Source organism: Callorhinus ursinus, unplaced genomic scaffold (assembly GCF_003265705.2).
Source record: "Callorhinus ursinus isolate GAN/ISIS: 27379988/994484 unplaced genomic scaffold, GSC_fseal_2.0 scaffold23, whole genome shotgun sequence".
Taxonomy (NCBI): Eukaryota; Metazoa; Chordata; class Mammalia; order Carnivora; family Otariidae; genus Callorhinus; species Callorhinus ursinus.
The window spans coordinates 7,936,692-7,951,478 of record NW_027397085.1 but is presented as its reverse complement, the minus strand read 5'-3'; the positions used below and the strand labels follow the sequence as shown (position 1 = coordinate 7,951,478).

Here is a 14,787-nt window from a genome sequence, read left to right as displayed (position 1 = left end):
TTACATTTTAAAAATAAATAAACAAACAAACATACAAACAGTCTTTAGTTTGCAAGCTACCCTGCATTTAGTTTGGAAGTATTAGAAGTTTATTCTCCATATGGTACTTTAGGCACTGTCACAGTTCGTTCTGAAGTTCCCATTGAAGGTGGCCATAAGCCGAAGGCTGGTCCCCCATAGTCCCAATGAGAAAATATCTCTTAAATTAAAAAAAAAAAAAATTTTACTTATTTGACAGAGACAGTGAGAGAGGAAACATAAGCAGGGAGAACCGGAGAGGGAGAAGCAGGCTCCCTGCTGAGCAAGGACCCCCCCCCCCCGATGTGGGGCTCCATCCCAGGACCCTGGGATCATGACCTGAGCTGAAGGCAGATGCTTAACCCACTGAGCCACCCAGGTGTCCCTATCTTTTAAGTTTTAAATTTTTATGAATTTATGTGCCCATATTTAAAACTATGCTTTATGCACTGTATGAAATATTAGTTGGGAGGACTGCTTTCTTATTCTCTTCTCACAATTCATAAAACAATTTTATTAAGTTTTACATGCCTCTTGGACATCAGTAGCTTCATCCTCACTAGAGCCACCTTTGAATTACTTGACAGTTTGTTTTTTTAAAGATTTTATTTGTCAGAGAGAGAGTGCGTACACGTGAGAGAGAGAGTGAGCACAGCAGGGGAAGTGGCAGGCAGATGGAGAAGCAGTCTCCCCACTGAGCCAGTACCCCAATGCAGGCTCGATCCTAGGACCCTGGGATCATGACCTGAGCTGAAGGTGGACGCTTAACCGACTGAGCCACCCAAGTGGCTCAGTGAGGCGTCACCCAAGTGAGGCGTCCCTCACTTGACAGTTTTTAAGAACACATTGTCTTGGGGTGCCTGGGTGGCTCAGTTGTTAGGCGTCTGCCTTCAGCTCAGGTCGTGATCCCAGGGTCCTGGGATAGAGCCCCGCATCGGGCTCCCTGCTCCACGGGAAGCCTGCTTCTCCCTCTGCCTGCAGCTCCCCCTGCTTGTGCTTGCTCTCCCTACTCCTCATGTCAAATAAATAAATAAAATATTAAAAAAAAAAACCCACACATTTTTACTTCTTTGCTTTTTGAGATGTAATAATCTTTTAACCTGTGTATGCTGCTGCCTTGGAAATTTCATCCCAAGACATAAGTATCCATGTATGTAATACTGATAAAACAATGGATTTTTTTTTTTTGGTCTTAAATGTGTCTTTTTCCATATTCTTTAAGTTAAATAAAAGGAGAATATAATTTGTGCAGCTGTGAGGTCATTCCCTGGCAATAACTAAATCTGTGTTAAAGATTTATGTTTTTCTTTTTAATCAAATCAGAGGAATGAATGAGCATTTGAAACTGGTACTAATTTCAAGCTTATGTGTCTTCCCCAGATAATTACTTAAAACAAAGTAATTAAGAATGTTTTACAATACAAGAGATGTTAAGGTGTGAAAACAAAGTAATTTTCTCATTTGTAAGGGATAGTTTTTTTGGAAAAATAGTCACCTTAGATTTGAGAATAAGTAGTACATTGGAAGTAATAAAGTAGGTGAATGGGTGGGGAAAACTGATCAATAAGAGAGCAGAGCAACGTGAATGTCTTCTGGCTGTGCTGTACTTCTGGAAACTACTTTCTAAATTTTCTTTTCTTCTTTTCACTGCAGGTCTATGTTTGTGCTGTGTGCCAAAATGTTTTCTGTGTGGACTGTGATGTTTTTGTTCACGACTCTCTTCACTGTTGTCCTGGGTGCATTCATAAGATTCCAACTTCTTCGAGTATTTGATTCCAACATATAGTACACATTGTATGTGTTAAAAGGACATTTGCAACTGTTAATAACGTGATTCTTCAGAAGAAGCTCCAATTAAGATATGAAGACCAGTTTGAAAGGAAAATCTGATTGAAGAAACTTTTTGCTAAGAAAATGTAGGATTGGGGCACCTGGCTCAGTCATTTGGAAGAGCATGAGACTCTTGATGTCAGGGTTATGAGTTCGAGCCCCACGATGGATTGCTACAAGGTAAAATAAACTTAAAAAAAAGGGAGGGATGAGGGGGGAAGAAAAGAAAATGTAGCATTTTATTAAATTTTAAAATTTGTGTCCTGTCACAGAAATTGCCCAGGATTTAATAGTACTTCACTCGGTTAATTTTGTTTTCTATTATTTTGTTAAATGTTTTCAAAGTCATCACACATTATTGTACTTAAGTTACTTATGATTAAATTGATGTGATAATTTCATTGCTTTATAATTAAAGTAAATACAGAATCTCTAATTTACTTTTATTCAGTTTTAGTGTAAATAGAAAATTAAGTATAAATGTGAATTCAGAGGCACCTGGGTGGCACAGCTGGTTAAACATCTGCCTTCGGCTCAGGTCTTGATCCCAGGGTCCTGGGATGGAGTCCCACATCGGGCTCCCTGCTTAGCGGGGAATCTGCTTCTCCCTGTGCCTGCCGCTCCCCCACAAGCCCACTGCTTGTGCTCTCTGCTCTCTCTCGTGCTCTCTCTCAAATAAATATTAAAAAAAAAAAGCATAAGTAAATTTTATTGTAATGTTTAAGAAAGTACCTTGTATTGAGTGCCTCCTAAGTCCATACCAAGCATGCGGGTTGGGTACCACCTCATCTGTCATGTGCCAGGCAGGTTATGCATAGACAGGGGAAATCCCAGGAGAGATTTGGACACCTTAAAACTGAGGACCTGGCTGTCCACAGGATGGTGGCCCTGAAGAAATAAATGAGTCACCTGATAGTTAATTTGCTCATGTGAGGAGAGAACAGTGACTAGAATGGTCACCTTCCTGTTAGTATTGGAAGTGGGACTAACCTAGCTTCTTGACTCCCAGACCACTTGTTACTACAATACGACTAGAAAGGACCCTTATATTTGAAATAGAGGACTTTTTTTTAAAAGTTAACTTAAAAATTGCTTCACTTTTGTGGATAGGAATATGTTTTGTAAATGGTGTTCAATATACTCTTTTTTAAATTTCAAAATTTCCATTTTTTTAAAGTTTATTTACGTAAGTAATCTCTACACTCATTGTGGGGTCTGAACTCACAGCCCCGAGATCAAGAGGCAGGTGTCCCATTAATTTCCATTTTTAAGAAGTTGTGTTTTATTCAGCAGATGAAATACAAGTATCCCTGCTTCTTGAAAGTTTGCATTTAAGCCACTTCTATGGAAGACCTACATTGGTACCTGTTTTTTTTTTTAATTTTTTTATTGTTATGTTAATCACCATATATTACATCATTAGTTTTTGATGCAGTGTTCCATGATTCATTGTTTGTTCATAACACCCAGTGCTCCATGCAGAACGTGCCCTCCTCAATACCCATCACCAGGCTAACCCATCCCCCCACCCATTGGTACCTGTTTTATCTAATCTAAAGAAGTCTGGGAGCACCTGGGGGGTTCAGTGGTTAAGTGTCTGATTTCAGCTCAGGTCATGATCTCAGGGTCTTGAGATTGAGCCCTGAGTCAGGTTCTGTGCCGAGCTGAGCAGGGAATCTGCTTCTTTCTCTCTGTCTCTCTCTTTCTCTCCCCGCCCTTCCCCCAGCTTGTGTGCACTCTCTCAAATAAATAAATCTAAAAAAAGAAATCCGGAGAGGATTTTCACTTTTATAAAAAAAGACAAAAAGCAAAAATAGTGCTCAGCATTTGGTTTGCAGCAAGCCCTTCTAGTGCAGTGCCCCTCTTGGGGCCATGAGAGTGGCGCCACCAGGCTCCTTCCTGGGAACTACACTCAGCATCTCAGCGTCTCAGCATCAAGCCGCTGCGGCTTTGAGCTGTCTGTGAGCATTGGTGCTTAATCTTCATTCATCTTGTGCATTAGTTAGCAAGATGTGTCCTAAGTATCAGAAAAACCTAATGGAGGTTATCTTTGGCATCTGGGAAAGCTCAAAAAGTTTTCCATATTAATTAATGATAATAGCTTCTTTGCTTTATGCTATTTGGTTTATGAAAATGGGAATGCTCTACTTTTGAGTAGCAGAGGAAACCTGTATAGTACTTTTTTATATAATTTCCTTTACTCCCAGTAACTTATGTGTAACTGATGTAGGAAAGATGTTGGGGTTCAGAGCTGATGACCAAGAAAGAATTCTTGAGATGTCTTTGGTGCAGAAAGGTGTTTTTATTAGAGCATGGGGGCAGGACCTGTGGGCAGAAGGAGCTGCACTGGGGTCACGAGGAGTGGCCCATTATATACTTTCAAGTTGGGAGGGGGTTAGGGATAGTGTAGGCATCCCAGGTATTTTGGAAATAAATAAATAAAATCTTAAAAAAAACCCAAAAACGTTTCCAGGACATTGAGGGGGCTAGCTATTGTTAGGAAAAGGTCATTTATTACTATTGAGTAAAAACTCCATCCTAAGACCCTTCAGATGTATATCAGTGGGTCATATTCTTGGGGGATGATTGCTAACATATATCTTAGGGGGGTAGAGATAAAGGTAGTTTCCAGAGGAATTTCTATATGTTCAAGTAGGCTTACAGGATCCAGGCTGGAGTGGGGAGGTTTGGGCTAAAATTGCCTTTGCCCTTAGCAAAGTATTAACATCGAGGCAGCTGAGTCCCTAGAGGAATGTCGCTCTACCTGTTTCAAGGACTTGACAGTGGGCTGTAGGTAGTAAGGAAATTTAATTTTTCTTTTTGCCTTAGTTTCTCACATCATAACCACAGGAACTGGATTTAGTAACCGTAGTTTAACAAATAAACAACACATCCAGCCTATGTATATCGGTAAGTCAGAATCTCTTTGATTGTATTCTATATTTGTTTCAAAGGAAAAGATAATCCGAAGATTGAATTTTTAAATTATTATACATGTTGTCACTAATAGAAGTAAGGAAGAATTCCCTCCCCCTCCCGCGTGTCTTCTTGGAGTAGCTTGGGGTTTTTAGGTTTCCTGTTTATCTTGTGTGCGCCGTGCCCTAACTATGAAGTTGTCTGTAACCTGAGCCACGGAAGGAGCTGTACGTACGGAGGAGCCACAGCTGCCCCTGCTGACTCAACACTGGAGTGTGCACATCTTGAGAAATAAACCAACAACTGAGTACACACTGGGGGAAGAAAAAGAAGGAAGAATTATATGAAAATAATGATGAGTCTCATAAGTGCTGAGGTAAAATTTGACAGTTTATTGAAACATGATAAATTTCATCATTTTTAGATGTACAATCCAGTAAGTTTTAACAAATGTTTATTGTGTAATCATCACCACAATAAAAGATGTAAGACCTCTCTACGTAGCACTGAGGTAAATTTTAATTATGATTTACTAATTACAGATCTGAATTTCTTCAAAGGAAGAAATCCTTAGAGGAAATTGCACAGTATATTCAAAGCTATGAGGGATTTGTTGGTGTCGTGTTAATTTATAACAGCAAATGCTTTCTCAGGTTGGCTTTTGATGACGTGCTAATGATGAGGGAGCAGAAGGCTAGCTGAAGAGAAAGCAGAAGCTGACACCCTGCAACCTCCCCCCACCCCCACTCCTGGATGGGACGTGCTTGACTTTCTTCCAGGAATCTCCCAACTATCTTAACTGTTAATGCCTTGCTAGAGGGGGAAATAACCTGAACTTGACAATGGCAAGGCCCCCAGTATCTTATAGGTCGGTCCTCTCAAGCATATGAAAGTTCTCTTGAAACCTCCCTTTTCCTTACTTCCCCAACTCCCGAGTATATCAGCCACCCCTCACAGCCCCGGTGCAGCAGCTCTGTCTGCCCACAGGTCCTGTTCCCATGCTTTCATAAACCCCCATTCTGCACCAAAGACGTCTCAAGAATTCTTTCTTGGTCGTCAGCTCTGGACTCCACCCCACCGAACCTTACCTATATTCCCAGACCACATCACTAATATCTGAATTACAAGGGGGGTGGCATTCTTATTTGGCCTGGGCTCTATTTGTTTCATCTTCCCTTCTTTGATTTCTTCTACCTCTCTTTTGGCAGAGTGAAGAAAATCACACTGTTGCAGGATTGCAGGGTTCTTGTCTCACCGAGTCGAAGAATCAATCTCAAGGACAATGATATAGGAAAGAACCTTAGGGTTCGAAGCCCACGGCCAGAATTCTTGAGACGTCTTTGGTGTGAAAAGGTGATTTTATTAAAGCACAGGGACAGTACCCATGGGGTTATGAGGGGTGGTGATTATGTATCTTCAAGTTGGGAGGGGGTTAGGGATAGTGTAAGCCTCCCAGGTATTTCGGTAACAAGGTTTCCAGATCCTGAGGGGGCTAGCTATTATGAAAGGTCATTTATTACTGTTTAGTAGAAATTCAGTCATGAGACCCTTCAGATGTATATCGGTGGGTCATATGCTTTGGCGGGGGGGGTGGTGATTGCCAACCCGTATCTTAGGGGGTTTGGAGATAAAGGAAATTTCTAATGGAATTTGTATATATTAAAGTAAGCTTACAGGATGGGGGGGTCAGAGGGGACATTTTGGGCTAGGATTGTTTTTTGCCCTTGGCAAAGTGTCAACATCGAGGCAGCTGAGTCCCTAGTGGAATGTCACTCTGCCTGTTTCAAGGACTTGTCAGTGGGCTGTAGGCAGTAAGGAAACTCAGTAATTTTTCTTCTGCCTTGGTTTCCCACATCAGACACAAAAGGGTGAAGTGAAGTGAAAGTTTATTAAGTGAAGGTGAGAACAGAAAGGAAAAGAAAAAGCTCTCTAGAGGGAGAGTTGCCACTGAGGGCTTTCACGGGCAGCCTTTTATTGAAAACTGACCAGGGAACTTAAATCTTCTTGACGTCTCTACCACTTCATAGAACCCTGTTTACTTTTCTTTGAAGTTTGGTAATTTTTAGTGGTCCACGCTGTCACTGTCCTAGGGATATCTCGTCTCTGACATTAAAGACGTAACGAGATGGTCTCTGATGAGGTAGCAGAGGGCAAGCGAAGGGCAAGCATAAGTTGACACCTTGCAACCTGCCCCCCTCCCCCAAGTCCCAGGTGGGCTATGTGTGGCATTCCTCAGGCACTCCTGTCTGCTCTCAAGCTAAGGGAAGGGAAAACAAATGGTTAACTAACAGAGATCACAGTCTCCCTCAGTTTACAAAATGTCTTAGTGATTTACAAGAAAAAAGCATTTTTGTCAATAACCTAACTTCCAGAAGGAAACTCCCAACTGTCTTAATGTTAATGCTTTACTAGAGGGAAAAACAACCTAAACTTGACAATGGCGAGGCCTCCAGTATCTTGTAGGTCCTCTTTAGCATATGAAAGTTCTTTTGAAAACCTGCCTTTTCCTTACTTCCCCCAACTCCCTGAGTATATCATCAGTGACCCCTCACAACCCCAGAGCAGGAGCTCTTTCTGTCCACAGGTCTTGTCCCCTGTGCTTTAATAGCCCCCTCCCTTTGTTTTTTAGAGATTTTATTTATGAGAGGGAGAGCGCGCGAGCGCAAGCCCAAGCAAGGGGAGGGGCAGAGCGAGAGGGAGAAGCAGGCTCCCTGCGGGACTCAGGGCTGGATCCTAGCACCCTGGGACAACCCGAGCCAAAAGCAGGCGCCCAATCGACTGAGCCACCCAGGCGCCCCTAAAACCACCTTTTTTGCACCCAAGATGTCTCAAGAGCGTTTCTTGGCCGTCAGCGCCGCACCTCACCCCACCAAACCTCACCTACATTCAAAAATTACATCAGTCTCCTCATGTTCCTTTATCTCTGGTTTTGTATGCCTCAGCATTTCTCCGCATTTGGGATTTCTGTGAGCCCGGTCACGTAGTCCCCTGCGCGAGCCTAGCTGGGGGAGTCAGGGGCCTCCCATCTCTCCTGGTAGACCTTTGATGTGGGAGCAGAAGGCCAGCCGAAGACAAAGCACAAGCTGACACCCTGCAACCTCCCCCCACCCCCAGTCGTGGGTGGGACATGTGTGACATCCTTCCAGGATCTCCCCACTATTTTAATCTTAATGCCTTGCTAGAGGGAAGAACGACCTTGACAATGGCAAGGCCCCCAGTATCTTATAGGTCGGTCCTCTTAAGCATATGAAAGTTCTTTTGAAACCTCCCTTTTCCTTACTTCCCCAACTCCTGAGTATATCAGCCACCCCTCACAGCCCCGGTGCAGCAGCTCTGTCTGCCCACAGGTCCTGTTCCCATGCTTTCATAAACCCCCATTCTGCACCAAAGACGTCTCAAGAATTCTTTCTTGGTCGTCAGCTCTGGACTCCACCCCACCGAACATCACCTACATCCCCTCCCTACTCACGGGACAGGACCTGTGGGCAAAAAGAGCTCTACTGGGATTGTGAGGCGTGACTGAGGGTATCCTTAATTAGTGGGGGTTAGGGAGAGTGCAAGTCTCCAAGGAATCTGGAAGGAAGGCTTTCAGGACCTCGAGGGGCCGCTGCTGCCAAGATGAAGGTTACTTTTAAACATTAAGGTGCTGAGGCGGCCATGGGTTCCTTGAGGAAGGTCACACTCTGCGGGTTTCAGGTACCTCTCGGTGGGCTGCAAGCTGTAAGGAGATTTTAATTCAAGCTGCATTTCTTTTGCCTTTGTTTCCCACATGGACATTGTCTTGCTGAACTAGAGCCAATGTTCCCTCTTTGAGGCCACTTCCCCTAGCTGTCCTTGGCTGCCCCCACCTAAAGGCCAGCGTAAGACATTCAAATCAGGCACCAGCACCCCCAGCCAGCCTCACAGCTGCTGCTGCCTGCCGAGTTACTTTATACTCTTATTAGTAAGGAGTCCCTAGTGGCAAGTGACAGAAAACCCATCCCGAATTGGCTGAAGCAAAAAGAGAACTGATTGGCTAGGAGGACTCAGAATATGAGAACCCTGGGGCGCCTGGGCGGCTCAGTTGTTCGGCGTCTGCGTCTGCCTTCGGCTCAGGTCATGGTCCCGGGGTCCTGGGATTGAGCCCCGCGTCGGGCTCCCAGCTCCGCGGGAAGCCTGCTGCTCCCCCTGCTTGTTCTCTCTCTGTGTCAAATAAATAAAATCTTCAAAAAAAAAAAAAAAAGAGAACCCTGAAAAGAATATGACCTGAAAGTGGGAGAGGAGTGTTTGCTCAGAAAGAAATCTGGTGTTCCTACCAGGATCGCTTGGATCCTATCCACCCTTCTGAATCCATTTTCCTCCCTGTAGCTTACACTTCATTAGTCAAAGTGTATCTGTGAAATGTAAATATAATTCGGATTTTGAACTGGATCTGTGGAAGACATGACCCTGAGAAGGCTCCTTGTTGGCTCAAATAAACATTCACATGTTCTGGTTTTTGTTTTTTTTTTTGCAATGCATTAAAAAATTCCATTAATAGAAATGAAAATTAAAGGAATGATTGTCCAAATACCGTGCCCCTCAATCCGATGCAACTCTGTATTGGGGGTGGGGCAAGTTCTAGCAACTATTATTCATAGATCAGTGTATAAGTGAAACAGTTGATAACTTGAATTTTAATTTTTCTTCAGGAAGAACATTTTGTAAATTCCTGGGTTAGGAGTGAGTTACCTCTTACATCAGGTGTAAAGACTCCAGCATATTACAGAGGCTTCGCTTATTTCTTCCTTTGCCTTTTTTCTTTTTCATTCTTTCATTCTCATTTTACAGTGTCATAATCCATTTTAAAAAACCTATTTTCCTAAGAGATTTCTACTCTTCTGGAGTGCCTTAGTTTTTTTTTTTTTTTTTTTTTTAGCATAAATGAGCATAGGGAAATATGACATGGTTGGGTCGTTGACGGACAGTTTCCTTAAAACAATCAAAATTTGATTAAATAGTTTTAAATATGTTCTTAAAAGAAATCAGTGTTAAGTAATTGGGTGTGAGATAATAGAAAAATACATAGATTTCACTCCCCCACCCCCCTGATACCTAGCTCTGGATACCCTTGTGAATCCCTAAGTGGTAAGAGCACTAAGAGCACCTTTTGTTCTAATGAGGTGGGTGGCTCCTGGGTGCTCTGGGTGGGCTCCTGGGTGGGGGCTGGTTCCTAGAAAGGTTAAGCCATGATTAGAAGGTTGGAATTTTCAGTCCCACCTCCCATTCTCCAGAGAGAGGAGGGGGCTGGAAATGGAATTAATGATTCATCAAGCCAACCTGAGGAAGCCTCCATAAATATCCCAACAGTATAGTGTGCAGGGAGCTTCCAGGTGAGAGAACACATCCACAATGGGAGGGTGACACACCCAACTCCATGAGGATGGAAGATTCTGTACTCAGGATCCCCCGCCCCCCAGACTTGGCCTGAGTCTCTCTTCATCTGGCTGTTCCTCTGTATCATTTATCATACCTTCTAATAAACTGGTAAGTAAGTGTTTCCCTGAGTTCTGTGAACCACTCTAGCAAATGAAGTGGGCTAGGAGCAGTCTTGTGGGGGTGAGCTCTTAACCCTGGGGTCTGACACTGTCTCTGGGGTCTGACACTGTCTCTGGGGAGTGTTAGAACGGAGTTGAATTGTAGTACACCCAGCTGGTGTCAAGAGAATTGCTGCTGGGGGGCAGCGGTAGGACCCCCACACATCTGGTCTCAGCAGTGTTGTGAGTGTGGTAATTGTGTGAGAGTAAAGGAGACACAAGGGAAAAGACAGTACTACTCAATAATTAAAAATGAAGTGAATAGTGGGATCCTGGGGTTAAAGGTGGAACAGTGAAGCAAGCTTTCATCTTAAAGAAATGTCTAGAACTAAATTAACATTGTTTAGTTTTCAAGTCTTCACAGTGTACAGAAGAGAGGAATCCAACCCCAGGGCCAGCCCAAGGCGGGAAGCCTAAGGGAGACTACCTCAGAGAGTGGATACCCCAAAGGGCAAAACATGAACCTACCAGTTCTTAAGGGAGACAACAAGGAAAATTTGATTTTCTCAAATCTTGACATTACCTTGGGGAGAAAGGGAATCTCCTCTAGCATTGTCTTGTTTTATTCTGATGCTAGATGATGAAGAGATCATTTTCAAATATTTTATTATAGAAAAACTTGAACCCACACAGAAATAAGACCGTAGCATACAGCCACCACGTATCTACCACTGCTTCAACAAGTAACATGTGGTCTTGCTTCATCATAATCTTCCGTCTTTTCCAAGCCCTCCTCCAATCACATTGAAACAAATGCTCTACATCCACATTCCATGTGTACATACGAGGGATAATCTGAACAGATACCTGAAATACAACGCCAGCTGGTCTCACGGTATGCTTTTTTTCCAAGCTTACAGCAGCGCCACCATCTTTGCTGGTGAAGAGCTATGACTGGACTCAAGCACTGGCCCCTTGTTTCCCCTGCAGGAGCTGCAGCTCTGGCGAGAGCAGGTGTTTCCTGCGCAGGGAGTCAGGGTTTCCGTCAAGCTCTGGCCTTGCTCTTTCTTGAGCCTGCTTACACCCACATACACTCTCTGGGCCTGGTCTTGTTTATTGTGTTCTCCTCCTCTGCACTTAGTACATGATAGGTGCTTAATAGGTATCTGTAGAACTTATTTTCTTATTTATGATGAGCAGTTCCTGTTGAAAAACCGTTTTTTATCACATGACCACATACGGCTAAAATAAACAAGGTGCTCGTGTTCATTACCATTAACTCAAAGTTCACAATGGTTCTGAAGGTCTGGAATCACTTATGCAAAGGATTTCATATTTTGGAGAAACTGACAAGCACAAAGTTTAAAAGTTATAAAAATAGTTGTATGCGATTAAGTGCATTTACATTAGGTTTTCAAACCCCCACATACACTTTATGGTCCTGGACCTGTATTTATCTAGACTCGATCTCCACTTTTTTTTTTAAGATTTTATTTATTGGGGCGCCTGGGTGGCTCAGTTAAGTGTCTGCCTTGGGCTCAGGTCGTGATCCCTGGGTCCTGGGATTGAGTCCCACACTGGGCTCCTTGCTCAGCAGGGAGCCTGCTTATTTATTTGAGAGACAGAGAGAGACAGAGAGCACAAGCCGGGAGAGGGGCAAAGGGAGAGAAAGAAGCAGGCTCCCCACTGAGCAGGGAGCCCGACGAGGGGCTCAATCCCAGGACACCAGGATCATGACCTGAGCCCAAGGCAGATGCTTAACCAACTGAGCCACCCAGGACCTCATATAGGTAAAACTGTCTTTTAAGAGAACTTAGGATGTGAAAATTCAGAATTAACAAAATGATAATTATAGAAATTGCCTAAATACTTTTTTTTTTATGATTACAAAAGGAATGTGTACTCCTGGAAGAATTCTAATAGGTGTTAAAAGATAAACTAAGGCATATTGGGGTGCCTGGGTGGCTTAGTCGTTAAGAAGCTGCCTTCCGGGGGGCACCTGGGTGGCTCAGTTGTTAAGCATCTGCCTTTGGCTCAGGTCATGATCCCAGGGTCCTGGGATCGAGCCCCGTATCGGGCCCCTTGTTTAGCGGGAAGCCTGCTTCTCCCTCTCCCACTCCCCCTGCTTGTGTTCCCTCTCTTGCTGTCTCTCTCTCTCTGTCAAATAAATAAATAAGGGGGGGGGGCGTCGCCTGGGTGGCTCAGTCGGTTAAGCATCTGCCTTTGGATGATCCCAGTCCTGGGATCAGTCCCTCATCGGGCTTCCTGCTCAGCATGGAGCCTGTTTCTCCCTCTGCCTGCCGCTCCCCCTGCTTGTGCTCTCTCTGACAAATAAAAAAAAGATAAACTAAGGCATATTAAAAATTTTGAGAGCTCATTTAAACAAAAGTGGATTAGAATCAGGTAGCATCCAATGAATGAAGGACATAGAAAAGAGCTCTGAGAAGCTGTATAAAATGAAAGTTTTTTTTACAGGTATATGGGAGCAGGAACAAAGTTACAGCAGGCAAAAAAGCAGGTGGGCTGGTTACTGTAAGGTTATTTTCCTCTAGGGGGGATGGCAGCGGTCTGCTGGGCAGATGACCTAACTAGCGCTGATTGGGCGATTCCTGTTTCGTTGGTGGACGAATCCATTTCTGGGAGAGCTCAAACTATAAATTAAGTCTTGGTTTGGTGATGTGGGGCACGAGCAGAAGCAACTCCATTTTGGGCTTTTTTTTTACACAGGAGAATATAAGAGGAGTCAGTGGAGATACGGAGTTAGAGCAGTAGTGCTTCTTAAACATTAGCCTGCTGAATGATCCCCTGGGTGTCTTGCTCTTCCCTTCTCTTTCCTTCCTTTGGAGGGAGCATGTGGCTGGGGGAGGAGCAGGAAGGCTGAGGGGGACAGAGGCAAGATCCAGGGGCCGAGGAGGTGACTGGCATATACAAGTTAAGTACATAATACATTAAGTAGAATGAGAACCAAGTTTCCTCATTGTTGGAGAAGGAATTTACAAATACTGAAAAGAGAGGCTACAAAGAACTCTAAGGTGTTAGATATGGGAATACTGGTGTGGACTCGAGGTTTTTAACCTATATAGGTATATAAATCTACATATACACAAGTGAGCTATATATCTCTACACACTAGAAAGGGACCTAGTAGTAATGAGCACCCCACACACCAGATCTTGACTCCTAATACTGGCCTTCCTAAAAGGAACTAGAGTCGTTGGAGAAATGGCTACTACAAGAACTGGACACAGAAAGTAAAAGATAAGCGTGGAACACCAGGGGATGCTAGAAAGTGCTAAAAACATTTCCAGGTGTAAGGCCTTAGAAGGAGAAACTTTCTAGGGATCAAGTGATGTTCTCCTGTGAGAGAAAAAGAGAAGCCCAAAATAGCACAGAATGGCAAAACTCTCATGGAAAAGTAGCTTCGGTGCTGTAGGGCTTAACTTTACTTCTCTGGTTTCTGCTTTTTGCTTGGGTTTTGGCCAGGTAGTTCTTTATTGTTAGTGGTTTGGGATTTTTAAGGAGATAATACTGGGCATTTTCTACTTTGAGTGGTGGTGGTAGTTGTGGGAGCAGGTTGGTGCAAATAACCTCATCTACCACTATTGAAATAAAGTCCTTATGATTCTATTTTTGCAAACACTCAGCTTTTATAGCCAAGGTAGCAACTGGTGGACATTTCCAGAAACTTGAGAACTTAAATCTTCAGTCAGTCACAAGATTACAGAGGAAGGATACAGAAGTTTTTTCCAAGCACTGGACAACATGCCACACTCGAAAGAGTTGACTATTTCCAGACATTTCACTGACTGAATCAGAGCTCAGGCCACAACCATTAAGTCTTGAGTCAATGTGTGTGGCGCCTGCCAAGCCTCATCACACTTAGCCTGTTGGGTTGCCTCCTGGATGTAGAAGGCATCACGTGTTTACTGCCATGAAAGAAAGACCTCCTCAATAGCAACACTTAAGTATTTACTAGAAATGGATGCTGCCATTCTCTCTACTCATTCAGAAATATAACATGTAGCTACAGAAGAATTAGCTGAAAACCGCTGAATCAAGAATTTTTGTCAATTCTAAAAACCTAATTCTCCAAAACATTATTATTAAACATTGCACATCAAAGGATACTTATAATAAGGCATGTTAAAAAAAAAACACAAATCAACACTGCTTGTCTATCAGTGAGCTTAAGAAACAGATTGCCAGTACCTTTGCAGTTCCTGAATGATCCTCCCCAACTAAAAGATCAGCCCTTCAATCAAAATTATACACCTAATCCTCCATTATTTGGGATCAGCAGCTGGTTTTCAGGTTAACTGTGGTAAGGGAGATCAAAAACAGCCATGGGAGTGGAGTGAGGTGCACTGATCTGTCCTAAAGCCAAAACATGGAAGAAGTATTCAAGTTATATATAAAATGACAAATTTCATTTCTACCTAAATGAAACAAGACTTTAACACAGGGTCCAGGTGAATCTTTTGTGGGCTAAGAGGTACTCCTTAATGCTTGTGTAGGATCTGTTTGGTAT

The 14,787-nt window shown here is 43.3% G+C and overlaps 1 protein-coding gene across 13 annotated transcripts in view; it reads left to right on the top strand.

Annotated features, from left to right (window-relative positions):
- GTF2H2C (GTF2H2 family member C) overlaps positions 1–14,787 on the top strand; it is a 44,222-nt gene that overhangs the window by 21,503 nt on the left and 7,932 nt on the right. For 4 of the 13 annotated variants that reach the window (XM_073905372.1, XM_073905373.1, XM_073905376.1 and 1 more), the window contains 3 exons: positions 1,672–2,028; positions 4,678–5,140; positions 5,418–6,117. In XM_073905372.1, coding sequence (XP_073761473.1) covers positions 1,672–1,791 — 120 coding nt within the window. In that variant the 3' untranslated portion in view covers positions 1,792–2,028; positions 4,678–5,140; positions 5,418–6,117. Of the gene's footprint in view, positions 1–1,671; positions 2,029–4,677; positions 5,141–5,417; positions 6,118–7,393; positions 7,685–10,092; positions 13,887–14,787 lie in introns of those variants that run through there. The other 9 variants (XM_073905374.1, XM_073905377.1, XM_073905379.1 and 6 more) reach the window with 9 other exon arrangements.